Raw genomic sequence first — 17,932 nt, forward strand, 5'->3', positions numbered from 1 at the left:
CAAATTAGTGCAAAGGATACATTAGTCAATACATAATATTGGTATAATTGACTTACTCCTCAGAAAAATTTAACTTAGCCTGTCTTAAATTAGCATATTTTATTCACCAAATAAAATCAAGATAGATTAAGATTTAAATGCAAAAATATAAAAGCATAAAAGTACTAGAAAACCATTTTGGCTATTTTTTATAATCATGGAGTGAAGAAGGACTTTATAAGAATGTAATGGCCCCAAATTTAAAACAACACAAATGTCCATCCACAGGTGAATGGATAAACAAACTGTGGTACATCCATGCAATGGACTATGACTGAGCAATAAGAAGGAAAGAACTATTGATATATTAGATAACTATGATGGGTGAAAGAAGCCAGACCAAAAAAAAAAAAAAAAGAGTATGTTTTCATTTATATAAAATTCTAGAAAATTGCAAACTAATCCATAGTGACAGAAAGCAGATCTGCAGCATGCCTGCGGATGGGGAAAAAGTGGGGTGGGGAGAGGGAAAATTACAAAGGGGCACAAGAAAACTGTTGGGAGGGTGGGTATGTTCCTTACCCTGATTGTGGTGATGGTTTCATGGGTGCATACAACAGTATGTAACAAGGCAGAGAGGGAGTGGAGCTGAAGGTTTGGGATTTTATTTAATTCTGACTTTCAGGAGACAAGTAAGTATGTTACACTTTCAACAGTAACCATCTAATAGAAACAGACAGTTTCCTTCAGGTAGAAGGGAAATGGGGACTAGTAAAAACTGAGTTAATCAATTAACAGTCAGAGAAAAAGAGAAAAAAGAAACATAAAAAGCAGAGTCAATAAAAAGCACAAAAAGCACAAAATAAAATAAAATGGAAGATATAAATCCAAAATGGCAATTATCAAAATAAATACTGAATACACTCATGAGATAAAAGACAAAAATTGCCATTGGATTTAAAAAACAAGGTTTAGTCACACGCTAATTACAAAAGAAAATCATAAAACTTGAGGGCACAGAAAGTTGGGAAGGGGAGAATGGATACAGAAATGCAAATCTAACAAAAAGAAAGTTGATGTAGCAATAATAAAAATAAATTTTGAGGTCAAAAAGTATTATTAGATACAAAGATGGTCACCAATGTTAAAAGAAAAAATTAGCCAGGAAGCTACACTAACTCTAAACATGTATATACCTAATGACAAAGTTTCCAAATGCTTAAAGAAAAACCTGAGAGACTTGTAAGGGGAAAATAGACAAGTAAATAATACTAGTAGTATTTTTAATATACTTTTTTCAACAAATAATAGATCAAGCATATAAAGAAAATATTAGTAAGAATATAGAAGATTTGAATAATATGCTTAACATTGTTTCCCTGCATCTTGGAATGTTTACAAATAAGTCTCAAAAGAAACTGAAGACTCAACATCTCGCACAAACCTATACTCTAACCACAGTGGAATCCCAATAGAGATCAGAGCAAAAAGAAAATCAAAAGCTCTAATCAGTTAGCAAATTTAGAAACACACTTTGAAATAACTCATGGGCCAAATAAAAAGTTATAATGAGAATTTTAAAAATATTACATGGAATGATAATGATTCCACATATGAAAACTTGTGAGATACAGCTAAAGTGAAATTAGAGGAACACTTAGAGCTTTAAATGCTCATATCAGGATAAAGGAAACACTGAAAAATAATGAGATAAGCAGCTACTACAACAGGTTAAAAAAAAGTAAATAAAACCCCAAATAGTAGCAAAAAAATGGCACATAAAATAGGTGCATATATTAATAAAGTATTAAAAAAAGGTAGATAGGATTAACAAAACCAAACATTATTTCTTTGACAAAACCAATAAAAATTAATCAAGAAATGCAGTAAAAGGTATGGTCAAAATACTATCACTGAAAAAGCAACATAACTAGACACAGTGATGATTTCAGAAAAAGGGAAAAAAGTATGGACAATGTGATTAAAAGTTTGAATACCTACATATATATCCAACAAAACGGATTCAAGAAGAAATGAAAACCTAAATAGAGCCACCACCTCTAAAAATTGAATTGTGGTAAATAAATTTATGTTAAAAATACACCAAGCCTAGAAGGCTTACAGCCAAATTCCATCAAACATGAGGGAAACAGATATCTCCAGCTTTATACAAAGTGTTCCATAGACAGAAAAAAAGGGAACAATCTTTTCACGAGGCCAGTATAACCTTGCTGCTGAAACCAGACAAGAACAGCATAAGAGGAAAATCGTGAGCCACTCTCATTCACGAGCATTGATGTAAAAATAATAAATAAAATATTAACAAACTACATCCAGCAATGTACAAGTCGGATTTTTCCCAGGAATTTAAGGATGGTTTATTATTAGAAAATCTATTAAAGTAATTCACCACCTAAAAAGATGATGGGAGAACATACCCACATGATTTTCTCAATAGGTGCAGAACCTTTTATAAAACTTACTATTAATTTTTTAAAGTCAATAACAAAAATTAGAAAAGAGCTATAATAATAAGACAATAGGACATTGGTACGGAGGCAGGCAGAGTGATGCAAGAGAATGGAGAGTCCCAGATCATACCTTCACATATGTGGAAATCTGATATTTAATGGAGAGAAAGTTACAAATCTGCAGGAAAATAACTGTTTAAGAAATGGTGAGGGAAACAGTAATTATTTACGTGGAGAAAAACATATTCCTATTTTATTCCACCATATTAAAGAAAAAGCCAACTTTAGAAGCACTACTGAAGACATAGGAAAAGCAAAACAGAAGAAACAGAAAAAAATATTTATGACCTAGGGTATGAAAGGATTCATAAAGAAGATAACATCCCAAATTATTTTAAAAGATGTTGACGAATCTGACTATATTTAAATTTAAAACTTCTATAAAAAAAACATAAAGCAAAAAGTCTACAAAGTGGAAAAGATAATTGCAATGTATTTAACCTGCAAAGGTGTATTATTCTCACGAATAAAGAATGCATATAACTCAGCAAGAAAAAGATAAACAGCTCAAACGTGCAAAGGGTATAGAAGGAAATTTCACCAAAAAGAAAATTGAAAGAGAGACTAAACTTAGAGAGATGGTCCACTTCATTAATAATCAGGGAAATGTAGACTTAAACCACACGGGCTATCACTTCACACCCATCCGATCTGTGAGCATACAGAAGCCTGAGGACAGTAAGGATTGCTGAGAATCTGATTAAATTGAAACACTCAGACATGCTGTAATTAAACAGAAACTCTCAGACACTGCTGGTAAACTCTTTCAGAGTACAATTTGGTGATATCTAGTAAATTTTAAAGTGTCTTTCCCTGTGATCTAAAAATGCCGCTCCCAAGGGAAAGTCTACCTTAGAGAAACTCTTGCCCATGTACACAAGGAGACATGTACAGGGATGTTTACTGCAGCAATTGTGTTGTAGTAAAAAACTAGAGAATATTCTGAAAGTCAGCCAAAGGAGAATGGGCAAATAAATGCTGGTACATTTATTCATTGAACAAATATTAAAGATGCGTTATATGCTGGACCAGGCAGGGGTGCTTGTAATGTTCTGTTTTCTCTGTGTGTAGATTACTCCAGTGTATTCACTTGTGAAAAGACAGAAAACTGAACTCTTAGGTGTTGTCTATTTTTCTCTGTGTTTCTTTAGAGAACAGTGGCTGACGAAGACCTTGGACTTCATCAATATGGACTAAATATCCACTTTATATATACATAACGTATATCCATATATACACTATATCTAATACATTTTATATAAAATTATCCACATATATTATATGCATGTATATTTATATATAACATTGTACATACATTATCTATAATATGAATATATAATTGAAATATTTATATATGTAACATACATAACTTATATATATATAGTTTTGCACAAATCAGTCTCATTATCCGCTGAAGGATGTGCTATACCTGTTCTTTCAAAGTATTTTAGTATCTAACTTTTCATTATATAATCATTTTACTAGAAAGGCTGAGTCTCAGAATTCCATGAGTTGCTGAGTTTTCCTAAGAAGCATGAGGGCTAGATTCAAAATTAAGTTTCCATCCTGGGCAAGATGTCTTGCCTTACCCTTCAACCCTGCTCCCCGACCCCATCCACTTTCCACCCTCCTCTACCTCCCTGTCCTGGAAGATTGATCGGTATAGACTCTACCAAGGGCATCCCTGCCTCTGGTTCCTGACTGAATTTGGCAAAAGGAGGCTCCCAGAGGAAAGTGGAAGGCAGAAGGACAATGATTTATTCCCCAAGGCTCCTCCCTCTCAGAGATTTGTCCAGGGCTGACAGTGTGACCTGGGGCTGGCGATTAAGGGTCACAGATCTTGATAGCCACTCTCTCCACAGAGTTCTCCACAACTGCTCCCTCCTTTTGCCCCTTCAGGCCTAGAACTGGTAGGCCTCCTACTGACACCATCCCTGGAGTAGGCACTAGCTCTTGTGGTTTCCCTACATCCTGTCCAAACCTTTGTAATAAGTCTTGTTTTAATCTCTTCTCAAATTACCCAGTGTGACATTTGTTTCCTCCTGGGACCCTGACTGATCACATCCTGAAGCCCCGTCTGAAGGAAAGCAACAACCTTGATTCTCCTTTTTACCACGTCCTAAGAGACTTCCCTCCCCACCACCCCATTCCATTTCTCTTTCTTAAAAAAGCATGCACTAACCCACTCCTCTCAGCCTATCATTTATACCTAGAATAATAGGATTTTTTTTTCCAGTGCTGTATTCTTGGATTTATAAAGAAAAGACAAAGTATGAGGTTGTCTGGCTACCAGCTGGGTAATTTTAAGTCCTCAAGAATTTGTGACAATCATTTGACTTATAAGAGCTTGTGAAAACTGTTGTTTTCCTGACTAGGCTGCTGTGATTAAGGCAGATAGTAGTAGTTCAATGGACTTATTCCCTCCTCCCCCCACACTGGACTAGCTATCCTTATCCTTTACTTTCTGCCCACACCTCAATGTCCCCAAATATTTCTAGTTAGTAAATTAGATTAGGGAGTTCCATAAGTTATTTCGAATCCCTAGAGCAGTGAACAGTGTTCCATATAATGAGATGCCAACGGACTACTTCCATGAGAATTCCAAGGGGAATGGGGAGGAAGGAGGTTGTTAAAAATGTAGACTCCTGGGTCCTACCCCCAGACTTACTAAACTAGAATTGCTGAGGACAGAACCCAGGAATCTTTATTTTAAACAACACCTCCAGGTGATTCTTAAACACTCTTGATAAGATTGGAGGACAACTGCCCTAGAGAAATATGTAATGCATAATTTTTGCACTTTTAAGCCAACATCCAAAAGAATTCCTATATGGAAACACTAAGTAGAATGATATGTTGACAGTTTTGTCCCTGAGGGGGCCAGGTGACTAAATTTATCTCTTTCTCTACACACAAAATTTATTTGACTGAAAGTAATTACTAACTCTGAGTTGAGTCCCGCAGTCATTAACTACTTTCTAACAGACCACGCCAGTTCAGCCAATGATGGAGTGCACAACAGCAAGACACCACCAACACAAGGCTGTGATCAGAGACTAAAACCAAGTCTGTAACTTAGACAATCAAAATCTGTTACGTAAGTTCACATTTCAATTGCTTAATATTTAAAGAGACTCCATTTGAAACAACAATGAAGTTAACAAGGCCTTCTGGGGCCGGCTCTGTGGCTTAGCGGTTAAGTGCGCGCGCTCTGATGCTGGCGGCCCGGGTTCGGATCCCGGGAGCGCCCGGAGGGACCACTTCTCCGTCCAACGCGAGGCCGAGTCCCGCGTACAGCAACTAGAAGGATGTGAACCTATGACATACAACTATCTACTGGGGCTTTGGGGGGAAAAAGCTGAATAAATAAAATCTTTAAAAAAAAAAAATTAAAAAAAAAAAAAAAACAAGGCCTTCTGTAGCAAATATTTATAAGCAAATTACCTTCATTTTAGGTGTTATTCAAGCACTAGTCTATTTGGCTTAAAGTGTGAGCTGTACCAGGACGAGTAGTCAATCAAAAGCAAGAATGATGAATCAATTTTTAAATTTCTTTTAGGACATCATTATCAGACAACCAACTTGTCACTGAGTAACCAGTAAAAGTCATTTTAATTAACTAATCAACTATCTATCTAATTAACACGTGACAAAAAAATTTACATAACTGGATAAAGATGATATGGGGCAGCTCATTGTATGATATGATAGAAAAATTCTTTCCAACTCTAATATTCTATGATTCCATAAGTTGTTTTGTAGAAAAAAATGAAAAGTGAAAATTTTATGAAAGTATGAATACAACTTTTACTCTAAATGGTATATGTAAAAATAATGAAGAGAAGTACATATACAAAAAAATTAATGATGTTTATGTCTACCTGACAAGCTCATGGATGATTTTTATTTTTTAAAAAATATTTTATACATTTTAAAAGTTTTCTATAATTACCACATACTTCTTTTATAGGCATAGAATAAATAACACATTACAACAAAAAGAAGAATTTTGAAAAAAGTAAGAATTGCTTTAATCTATTTTTCAAGCAACTATGGCTTTAGGAAACAAAGTTATTATTAATTAGGTTTGGGAGATGCTAGTGGAAAACACCTAAGGCAGACAAGCACCCACGAAATAATATCTAAGGAGGAGAGAACTGTGGAAATCAGTCGTGACTGCCTGCAGTACCTAATGAAGCAGAAATTAAGTCTATGCATACGGTAATTAAAGACGAAATCTCACATTAATTTTAAAAAACTAGCTACCTGTTCACTGATTGCAGAGTTCAGGGAAGAGTGAGGTTTAATTCAGTGAAAGTTAGGGCAAAAGAGATGATGAACTGGATTTGTTTGATGTACGCAGACAGCTTTTGTTCCCAGGACATTCGAGTTGCTTTGTTACTAAAGTTCTCTTCATTTCTGATTAATACATGAACTCCTCCAATAAAGACACATTAACATTAGCATTTTCTGAAAGGTCTACCTTGTGCATCATTTCCATGGCAACCAGCTACTGCAGCTAGGCAGAAAGAAGACCTAAGTCATTCTTCTCAAGTCTCATTGACTCATATGTCTAATTCTCACATGTGGGTGGACATGTGCTGTGGGTGACTGTGTGTATGTGTCAAAAAATGCGTACATACGTAGATGTTTGTATGTGGCAATATCGGAGAACAGAAAAAACAATGTCCTTCCACAAAGAGGGAACCTTGAATGTTATAGTTGGCTCTGTCCTTACAAGCAAATCAGATTGGAGCCATTAACACTGAATTTTGACTGAGAAAAGAAATATCATTTGCAATTTATATTTGAAAATTTCCAATGTTTACTACAGTTGATAACAATTTTGTAAGAAATATAAGCTTCTGGACATTTTATGACCTCAAGATTTCACTCTAATATTGTTTTTAATAATTTTTTAAAGTCAGGCCAAAGCATAGTATTTTGAGGTAAGAAATGACTTACACTTAAATTAAATTAAACTTTTTGGCATTTGCGTAGAATGTAATGAGTGAAGGAGGACTATGAGGATATTCAATAATTGATATGAAGAAAATGTACAGATATAGTCTTAACGATCATCATACATAAAATGATGGTGACATTATCATCATTATTGTTGTGGCCAGCCGCCAAAATAGGCCCCAATGATCCCTGCCTCTTGGAATTCACATCCTCATGTGGTCCCCTCTCCCTCTGTACCAGGGTTGGTTGGTGCTATCCACAGAATATAGCAGAAGTGATGGGCTGTCACTTGGAGATTAGGTTATAGAAGACACGGAAGCATAGATCTTGGTTGCTCCCTCTCTTTCTGGGATAATTTGTTTTGAGGGAAGACAGCTGCCATGTCATGAGCAGTCCTACGGAGAGGCAGAGATGGAGAACTCAGGCTTCCAGTCAACAGGCATCTGAGTGAGCTTGAAAGCAGAGTCTCCAGGCCAGTCAAACCTTCAGATGACTGCCGCCCTGGCCAACTTCTTGAGAGACCTCGAGCCACAACCACCTAGACAAGCGGTTTCTGGATTCACGATCATCAGAAACTACGTCAGGTAATAAATGTCTTTTGTTTTAAGTTGCTAAGAAATTTGGGTAATTTGTTATACAGCAATTGATAGCTAATAGAGATTTTCATACAAGATAAAACTCTAAACTTGGGGAATGGCTTTGGAATCAGGCAGTAGGCAGAGACCGCAAAGACTTTGAAGAGTGTGTTATAAAATAAAAGACTACATTGCTTTGCACAAATCGCTAATAGAAATCCTGAATTTTAAGGAGGCCACTGGTGAGGACTTCAAGGGAAGTAAGAAGCATGATATTGATGCTGTGCTGTGGAAAGTTAAAGAAATGTGCCTAACAAACTATGTGATCTAAATAAGGAGATTTCCAAATAAGCTGTTGAAAGTGCCTTCTCATTTCTTCATGCTGCTTATGGTAAAGTGAGAGAGAAGATATATGAACTAAATGAAGAACTGTTAAAGCCTAATTAGCTGAGACTTGATGATTTTGAAAATTCTTAGCTCTCCAGATGAGAAATAATGCTAAAATTAAGAAATGGCTTCCAAGCAAACATCAAATCTTGGGCACTTCTGGAAAAATTATTGTCTAAAGATGAAGTCAAGGGTGGAGTTGTAAAATCATTTTGTTAAGACTTCAGAATGATATAAGGTCATGCCTCAGCATATTATTTCACCAGACAAAAGGCCCTGTAAAGATTTTGAGAGTGTGATTCACATATTAAAAAAAAAATGAGACTTCTAACAAACTTTAGGGTGTTGTTCTTCAATAGAAGCTCCAGGTAAAGAGGGAATTATCTCAAAGAGATTTATAAGTGTGGCTTTTGTCTATTCTAGTGGGCCCCAATGAGATTAACAGTGGACCCACAAAATTTCTAAAAGAATTATACCAACAAAAACACTTTCAGAGATAGTACAAAATGAAAAGAGGCTGTCATACTTCCCTCTCTCCCCGCCACCTCCTAAATTTTACTGGCAGGAAGCAGGCTGAGAAAACTACTCAGCTGTAAATACCTATCTTTCTTGAAAACGGAAAGTTGACTTGGAGGGTGGAATGAATAGCCCAGAGAGTGAAGCCAAGAGCCATGAACAAGAATAGGAATGAGTTTCAATCTAGAAGCTTCCAACATTTGCCTTGCTTGATTTCAGAACTGCTATGGACCAGTGCCTCCCATTTTCTCCCTTTGAACAGGAATGACCACAGCAGTTAGCCTATGGCTACTCCACCACTGTATGTTGGGTGTGTTGTGTGTAGATAACTTGTCTCTTTAGTTCACAGGTGTACAGATTGAGAAAAACTGTACTTAAAGAATTGTACTTAAATTGTATACAAGGTGCCTCATTGGCACCTAGATCTGATTTTGATGATGAGATCTGGACTTTGACCTGATCCTGTAATTGGATGAGATTTGGGGTGACCTTATTGAAAGTAGGTGGGAGGGATGTTGCATGTGGGATGGATGGGAATCATTGGGGCCAGAGGGCTGACCATGGTAGCCAGCTTCTAACATCTCTCCAATGATCCTTGCCTTCTTGTACTCATGCCTTTGTATTCTTCCTTCCTAAAACATATCAGAGTTGGTCTATATGACCAACAGAATACGGCAGAAGTGGTGGTATGTCACTTCTGAAACTAGGTTATAAGACACCCTTCTCTCTTTCTCTCTCTCTCTCATCATTCATTTTGTGACAAGTCAGCCGCCATATTGTGAGCAGCCCTATGGAGAGGCTCAGGCAGTAAGAAACTGAGGCATTTGGCCAACAACCACCTAAGTGATCTTAGAAGCAGATCCTCCAGCCGAGTAATGCCTTCAGACAACTGCAGTCTCAGCGAACATCTTAACCACAACCTCATAAGAAACCCTGAGCCGGAAAAAACCCTTCAAGCTGCTCCTGGATACATAACCTTCACAAACCGAGATAACACATGTATTTATTATTTTAAGTCACTAATTTCAGAGTAATTTGTTTTGCAGCAATAAATACCTGATACACTAGTATAACTCCAAATAGTCTATTGGTAAATCTATTAAAGATGGATAAGCAAAAGAAAATTACATCTCTGATCTTACACTGGAGAATAATTTCTCAGTTAGTAGAAAAAAAGACAAATTAGACACCTTAGTAGAGATTATGTATTTCTTTTTCACATATGTATACACTTAATTGTCATATATTTTATATATATAAGTTTTTTAAATCTGTGAATTGTTTAGGAAAGAAAATAGTCTTTGTCTGCCAATGACTGAATTGTGTGGTGTTCTTAAAATCTTAGGAAAGAGGTACAGAGTTCAAGAGACCAGTAAATTACATGGGTATGGAGCTCAAAAGAGTTGTCTAGATTGGATATAAAGGTCTGAAAGTCATCAGCACATAGCTAGTGATTGAAACTGTGATGGTGAATAAGATCACTAAGAGGGAGAATGTGGGAGCAGAGGGAAATACCAACAGTAAAAGGAGGGCCATGAAAGAGAAGCCAAAGAAAATTCTGGAAAGGGTCTGTTAGAGAGGTAAGAAGATAAACAGTAGAGCATAATGCAGAAAAGTCAAGGAAGGCCTGTCAGGAAGGCTGGAGGGGCCAGCAGCGTTAAAATTCTACAAGATCCAATTAGACAAGTACTAAATAAAGGCTGAGTTTCAAACTTCTCAGAGGTCAGGGGAAGGTGATACTAAGCATCTAGGAATCTTTTTGTTCCTGAAAATGACTAATTCTGGCAAATAACCACAATATTTCCACTTTAAATGAGAGATCAAGGAGAAAGGAGGCTTCCATTAAAACATAATTGAGGAGATGGGTAGGCTCCTATAGGAAGCCAACAGTGCTCCCCCTAAAGATCTACCTTCTCGTGGGAGAGTAGTGAAGAGTGTAGACCATGGCACTGGCTAGACTGGGTTCAAATCTAGCTCTTCTGCTTCCTAGCTGTGTGTCCTTGAGTGAGTCATTTAATCTCTCTATGCTTTAGCTCCTCATCTTTAAAAGAATAATGTCTTCTTTGCATGTTTATTGTGAAGATTAAACTCATTTGCTTATTCAGTACCCGGCACTGAGGGCTGTGTGCCAGGCCTTAGAGCTACAGCAGTGGGTAAAAGGGACTAGGTCACACTGCTCGTTCATTTTACAGCCTAGGGAAGGCGATAGACAAATAATGACACAAGTATTTGAATTATGATTGCCATTTGTGCCATAAGAGAAAATAGGGAGTTCCGTGACAGTCTTTAACATGGGCCAAAGCCTCTCCAGGGATAACGAAATGATATTTCAATTGAGTCTTGAAGGATGAGAGTTGGTTAAGTGAAGATAGACGGAAGAACAATCTAGGCAGATGGACTAACATACTCCAAATCTCAGAGCTAAGGGGAAGTTTAGTGCATGGGAAGATCTCAGAAAAGGCTGGAGTTTAGTGATAGGGGTGTGGGTGGTAGCACAATGTTAGACTAGAAAACTAGACAGCAGCCCGATAATGTGGAGCCTTGAGGGGTATGTCAAGGATTTTGAATTTTAACTTGATAGCAATGGACAGCCATTAAAAGAGTTACAGTGTAGGAGCAGCATCACTAATGTTTTTCCATGACTCTGCATGTTCTATATTGGATGGTGGCAAGAGCAAATAAGACGAAACCAATAAGTAGGCTATTACAATACTCCAGGCAGGAGGTGATGAGTGGCTTGGATGATGGTGGTGGCCTTAGACATAGGTGGAGGTGGACAGATTTAGAATATTTTTATATATGCTTTTTCTCAGACTTCCTTGTCTCATATATTTAATCACCATTCATCCAGTCGCTCAAGCCAAAAACTTCAGTTATGCTTGATTCCCTTCTTTTTCTCACTCCCACACACAATCGTGTCAGCTCCAGCCCCAAGTGTGTCCCAATTCCAATCTCATCTCAGCCTTTCCATCCTTACTACCACCACCCTAACCAAGCCACATTCTCTCCCAACTGGACCACAGCAGGGGCCTCCTAACAAGTCTCTGCGTCTACTTGGGCCTTCCAAGTCGATTTTCCGCAAACCATTTGGAGTGGTCTTTAAAAAGCGTAGTTCAGTTAATGGCACCCCACTGCTCAAAGAACTCCAGTGGCTTTTCATCACACCTGCAACAAAACCCAAACTTCTCACACGGCCTCCTGGGTCCCTTGTGATCTGACCCCTCAGATCCTCTCTGACCTGATTCCCCATGACTTTCCCTGCTCATCACTGCACCCTGGTCACAATGGCCTTCTTGCTGTTCCCAAAACACACTGAGCTGATTCCCAATTCGGAGCCTTTAGATTTCCTCTTCCCTCTGCCTAGATCGCTCTTCCCAGATCTTCATGAGGCTGCTTCTTTCACATCATTCAGGTCTCCGTGAAAAAAAGCTCGCCTCCCACCCCTTTGCTTTTGCCTTCATAGTCTTAGAGTAACCTAAAAATACTTTTATTTATTTGTTTACTCTTTTTTAATCTATCTTTTTAGAAAATAAGCCCTTTGAGGACAAGAACTTTGACATTGCTATAACCCTAATGTCTAGCATACACTTAAAAGATGTATAAATGAGTGAATAAATGAAAATTTAGGTAATATTATAAATGTAAAGACCCTAGTTCTGTTTTAAGCACATAGAAGATGTCCAATAAAAGGCAGTTCTTATTGTTAGTCTCTTTACTCTGCGTCCTAAGTAACTCCCTTTCCCCAAATCTGATTTAGTGATGCCCTTCATAACTTTGTTAGTGAGTTATTGTTGTAATCAAATAAAATGGAAGCCTTGGTGGGAAGGTCATCATGATAGTTACTTTTGAGTAAGAGGAAAGTTAGTATGGGAAGATTCTGTCCATCTTCAAAAAGACTGTGGTGGACACACTTAGGGAAGCCATCCTTGATTCCCATCTAATGGTGGTCACACTCTTTACTATCCTCTTCTCTCGAGTGTGGGCAGGACTTGTGACTTTCTTGTAACCAACAGAATGTGGCAAAGAAGACAGGATGCCACTCTCATAATTAGGTTATTTTATACAAGAAAGGTGCTGAGATGTCACTTGTATGATTGCTATGTCATAAAGACTCTATTAGCAGACTGGAATTAGAGAGAATTTCTCTCCGTGGCTGGTTTTGAAGAAGTAAGCTGCCATGTTGTGAGGCAGCCTATGGAGAGTGCCACGTGGCAATGAACTGTAGGAGACCTCTAGGGGCCAAGAGCAGCCCCCAGGCAACAGCCAGCAAGAATAAAGGGACCTCAGGCCTGCAACCTGAGGGAGCCTGCAAGTGGATCTTTCCCCAGTCAAGTCTGTGATGAGACTACGGCCCATCCTGACACCTGAATTTTAGCCTGGTAAGACCTTGTAACAGTTAACCTAGCTAAATTGTGCCGGATTTCTGACACACAGAAGTTATAAAATAATAAATGCATGTTGTTTTAGACCAGTAAGTTTGTTGTGATTTGTAACACAGCAGTAGAAAACTAATACAAGAACCATAGACCGAAACTACAGGAAAGCAAAATTTGGTCAAATATAAGAAGGACATTCCACTGAATAGAGCTATCTAAAAATGAAATGAGCTTTATCTGAAAATACTGAATTCTTCATTGCTGAACGTGTTTAAGTGGTTAAAATGTTGCTAGTGCATCAGATTGGACTGGTTATCATCATAGGGCTCTGTCCACATTAAAAGTGGTATGATTTTAAGTAGTCATCATCACCATCGACCCAGTACAGCAAATCATGTGGATAAAAATACAAACAATCTCTGCCAATATGACTAAAGTGCCGTCAAGAATTCATATTCTCAACCAGCAAAAGATCATTCAACTGGGTCACGTGGTTTTAAAATCCAAAATGAAGACATAAAGATAAACTCTTTACATATTATTTTTTTAAAGCACAACATAGTAGTATTTTGGTTAAAAAGCAATTATATTTATATGGCTCCGTGCTTTTAACAAGTCTAAGAAATCTTTAAAAAACACTACACCCATGTAGCCTGGTTCTGGTGCCAGAAGGAGGCAGATCATTTAAAACTTACTAAATGAAAAGACAAGCTAATGCTGAGAGAAATATTTGTGGATCATTTTTTTTTATAAAGGACTTGTATCCAGAAAATATAAAGAACTCTTACAATTCATTAACAAGAAGACAAACAGCCCATTTAAAACTTGAGCAAAAGGTTTGAACAGACATTTCATCAAAGAAGATATTCAAATAGCTAATACACACATGAAAATATACTTAATGTCATTAATCATTAGGGAAATGCAAATTTAAACCACAATCAGATCCCACTCCACAACCACAAGAGTGGCTGCCAAGGACACAGAGAAACAATGAACTCTCATACATTTCAGTGGGAATGTAAAATGGTGCAGCCTTTTTGGTAAATAGTTTGGCAGTTTCTTAAAAAATAAAACAAATTTACCATCCAACCTAGCAATTCCACTCCTAGGTATTTGCCCAACAGAATTGAAAACATATGCCCACAGAAAAACTTGTATGTGAATATTTACAGCAGCATTATTCATAATAGACAAAAAGTTGAATCAACTCAAATATCCATCAACTGGCGAATGGATAAACAAAATGTGATATATCCATACAATAGAATACTATTTACCAATAAAAAGAAATGAATTACTTTACATGCTATGATGTGGATGAACCTCTAAAACATTATGCTAAATAAAAGAAGCCAGATGCAAAAGACCACATGCTATATGATTCCATTTATTTGAAATGTCCAGAAATGCAAATATTCTATGTATTTCTGTCTCTATGACAGATTAAGTGATCATCTGGGAAATGGGGGTGACTGAAAGTTGGCACAAGCGATATTTTTGGGTGATAGAAATGTTCTAAAATTGGACTGTGGTAATAGTTGCACAATTCTGTAAATTTGCTAAAAAATCATTAAATTATACACTTAAAATGAGTGAATTTTATGGTATATAAATTATACCTCAGTAAAACTATTTTTAAAATATCAACTTTTAAAATACTATCCAGTAGACAGCAACCTCATTTGAAAGGAGGGATAAACAAATGGTCTAGGGGACTCTGGCCCCCTTGGTGGAATTTCTAGTTGGGTACAAAGGCAAACCTCATGAATCCAGGCTTCCATCACTTCAGCAGGGAGCAGGAGGAAGTGGACTAATGATTGTACATAGGGAAGGCATTTGTAAGCAATTTCACCATATGGAGCTAACAGCGGCGGCATTGAAATGGTAATACGAAGAACACACTTTTCAACTCCCTTTGAGAATTTTAGAAGCACCCATTTTAACAGAAGGATCTGCTGGTATAAAATATTCTTGTACATTAAAGCGGATCCTTGCACATCCCTGCAAAATAATCTTTTGATAGCATTATTTGAGTTTCTGCATTTAAATATTTAAAATATTATCTAATTCAGACATCTCATTGAATCAGACATGTCTTCTCACTTCCACTGGAGTTTGTTTAAATGAGAGCCATTCATAGCACATTCCTGGAATTATCAATCTAATTATATACTGACCAAGAATATATATACACATATCATGCACATACGTATTTTAAGGAACAGAGGCTATAGAAGCAGCTAAAAATGCATATTTAATTTTTGGTGACTGGGGATACATGTTTGTCCCTAACATTGCAGTCATGTACCTTGAATGTGATGGTCCTCTTTCCTGGGAAGTTTGAGAGGACAGACTTCCATCAAGGGAGTTTCCTCGGTGGCAGCCTGAAATGGTGGCCTTGGGTGAGATGGAATCTGACTGGAAGGTCTCACAGACCACCTGGAGCCCCTTTTGGAGGTGAAGATAGCAGATTAGTTTTTTTTTTTCTTCAGGTAGATCCTCTAGAATTAGCTATCATATGACAAACATTGTGTTTTACATTGGAATAATTTTTTGCCGTATAGCTAAATACGATGTCATAGACCAGGGGATTTTGGCTTCATTTAAGAGGGAATGGGAACAGACTTCTAGAGAGCACCTGTGTCATTCCAAGCATTAGGCTAAGTATTCTCATATACTTTATTTCATTTTCCCTTTGATTCTTTTCTTTTTCACCTCATATCCAGTATCTATAGGAGAAGCGTTACAAACCAACAATTCATCAAAGATAACACCAAAACTGAGGAGGACAGAACAGAGACACAAGGCTGAAAACAAACACCAGGTCAGTAAGAGCTAATTAAACTGAAGCCAGAACACGAGGATGGAAGCTCAAGGTTCAGCCCTCCCATCACCCATCAGAGGAGAGATGTAATACACTTTTCCAACTGGATATGATGACCTTTATTCTGATTTGTAAGCACAGATTCAGCCATTCTCTTACAGAGTGGCTTATTTCAGTTACATTTAGCTGATCAATGTAATTCTGCCCAGGAAATGTGAGATATTTTTCCATAGGTATTACAGATAAAATTCTTCACTAAAGTTACAAAGAGCCTCAAAAATCTATCCTAGTATTTTTAGCTCTTACAATTTCTATTTTCACATGTAAAATAAGAAAGCTTTGTTCAGCCATGATGCAGAGAGACAAATACAGCCAGAAATTTCATGAAATAAGTCTTCTGAACTTGATCAAAGAATCCCTTAGCATGAGCATACTATGTGTGCCTCATGTTGGGTGATTTGGGAGGAAAAAAAAAATATGAGATGAAATGTGAATTCAAGAGCTTACAATTAAGTTTAAGACAAGTGAGTATACGTTAGGGCAGCATGTCCAATAGCAATATAACGCAAGCCACAAACGTGAGCCACATATATGGCTTTAAAAATAGTAAAAGGAAACAGGTGGAATTAATTTTAATCATATATTCTGTTTAACCCCTAATTATTATTTCAACACATAATCAATATAAAATTACTAATGAAATATTTCCATTCTTTTTTTATACTCAGTTTTCCAAATCCAGTGTACATTTTATATTTACAATACATCTCAATTCAGACTAGCCACATTTCAAGCGTTCAACAGCCACAAAGGCCCAGCGGCTACCACATTGGACAGTGTGGGTTTAGGGTAATTAGACAAGAGTTCATGGGGAGTCGAGATCTTAATTGGTTCTTATAAGAAAGACAAAAATTTAGACAGGCAATGGGGAGGAAAGAGAGCATTCCAGTGAGAGGAAATAGGCTGAGCAAGGATTCAGAGGCTGAACCCATGTTCTGTGCACTGGAAGCAGCGCTTCACTGAGTGAAGGGGCCATCAGGGTCACTTAAGACGGATATGCCAGGCGGCGGGAAGCACGGAGATCAAGGGAGAGGAGTTTGGTGTCGAGAGGTGATGGTCAACATCATCCACCACAGCTTCCTAAGGAGGAGGGGATGTGATAAAAGGACGGCACCTTGCATATAGGAAGCCTCTGCTGAACGATGAGCTAATAAATAAATGATGCATTAGCAAGATGAGTCAGGCATTATTAAGCAGTATTTATGTAAGGCAGGAGAGCCTAGAGGTAGAAAATCCAATTAGGTGGTTCAGCTGCAAGCTAGTTCTGAGGACCTGGATTTACAGGGTAGCAGTGGGCACAGAGAATAAAGGGCACATCTGAGTGACGTAACAAAAAAGAAAACAATGACTCAGCAAGAAATCAAATAGAATTGAGGCAAATAGGATTGAGGAGAACAGTATTTCATTGTATCTAAGATGCCATCAGTTATAAGACACACCATTAATTCATGTTCAATTAAGGAAAAAAAGTGCTAATTAAACTAGGTCACTTCTTATTAGTAAGGACTTTTTATTTTATACTTATTAAAGGGGCTATCTTAGACTTATTAAAGGCATAGCTTTTGATCATATATCCATCCTGTGTATATGTTAAAAGGAAAATATAAGTGAAATAAATTTGTGTAGGTATTCCTAAAATTTCTTCACATCTAGAAATTTCAACTCAGAGTTGTTGATATATGTTTTTCCATAGAATAACTTCCTCTGTGTCAAGAG

The 17,932-nt window shown here is 37.2% G+C and overlaps 1 protein-coding gene across 2 annotated transcripts in view; it reads right to left on the reverse strand.

The window, feature by feature from the left end:
• The window catches only part of UNC80 (unc-80 subunit of NALCN channel complex), a 198,746-nt gene that overhangs the window by 166,793 nt on the left and 14,021 nt on the right, over positions 1 to 17,932 (reverse strand). For both annotated transcript variants that reach the window (XM_087424900.1, XM_087424899.1), the window contains exon 7: positions 15,641 to 15,780. In XM_087424900.1, the coding sequence (XP_087281026.1) occupies positions 15,641 to 15,780 (140 nt within the window). The remainder of the gene's footprint in view (positions 1 to 15,640; positions 15,781 to 17,932) is intronic.

Source organism: Ceratotherium simum, chromosome 37, assembly GCF_057802395.1.
Source record: "Ceratotherium simum simum isolate JZ-2026a chromosome 37, ASM5780239v1, whole genome shotgun sequence".
In the NCBI taxonomy this organism is placed as follows: Eukaryota; Metazoa; Chordata; class Mammalia; order Perissodactyla; family Rhinocerotidae; genus Ceratotherium; species Ceratotherium simum.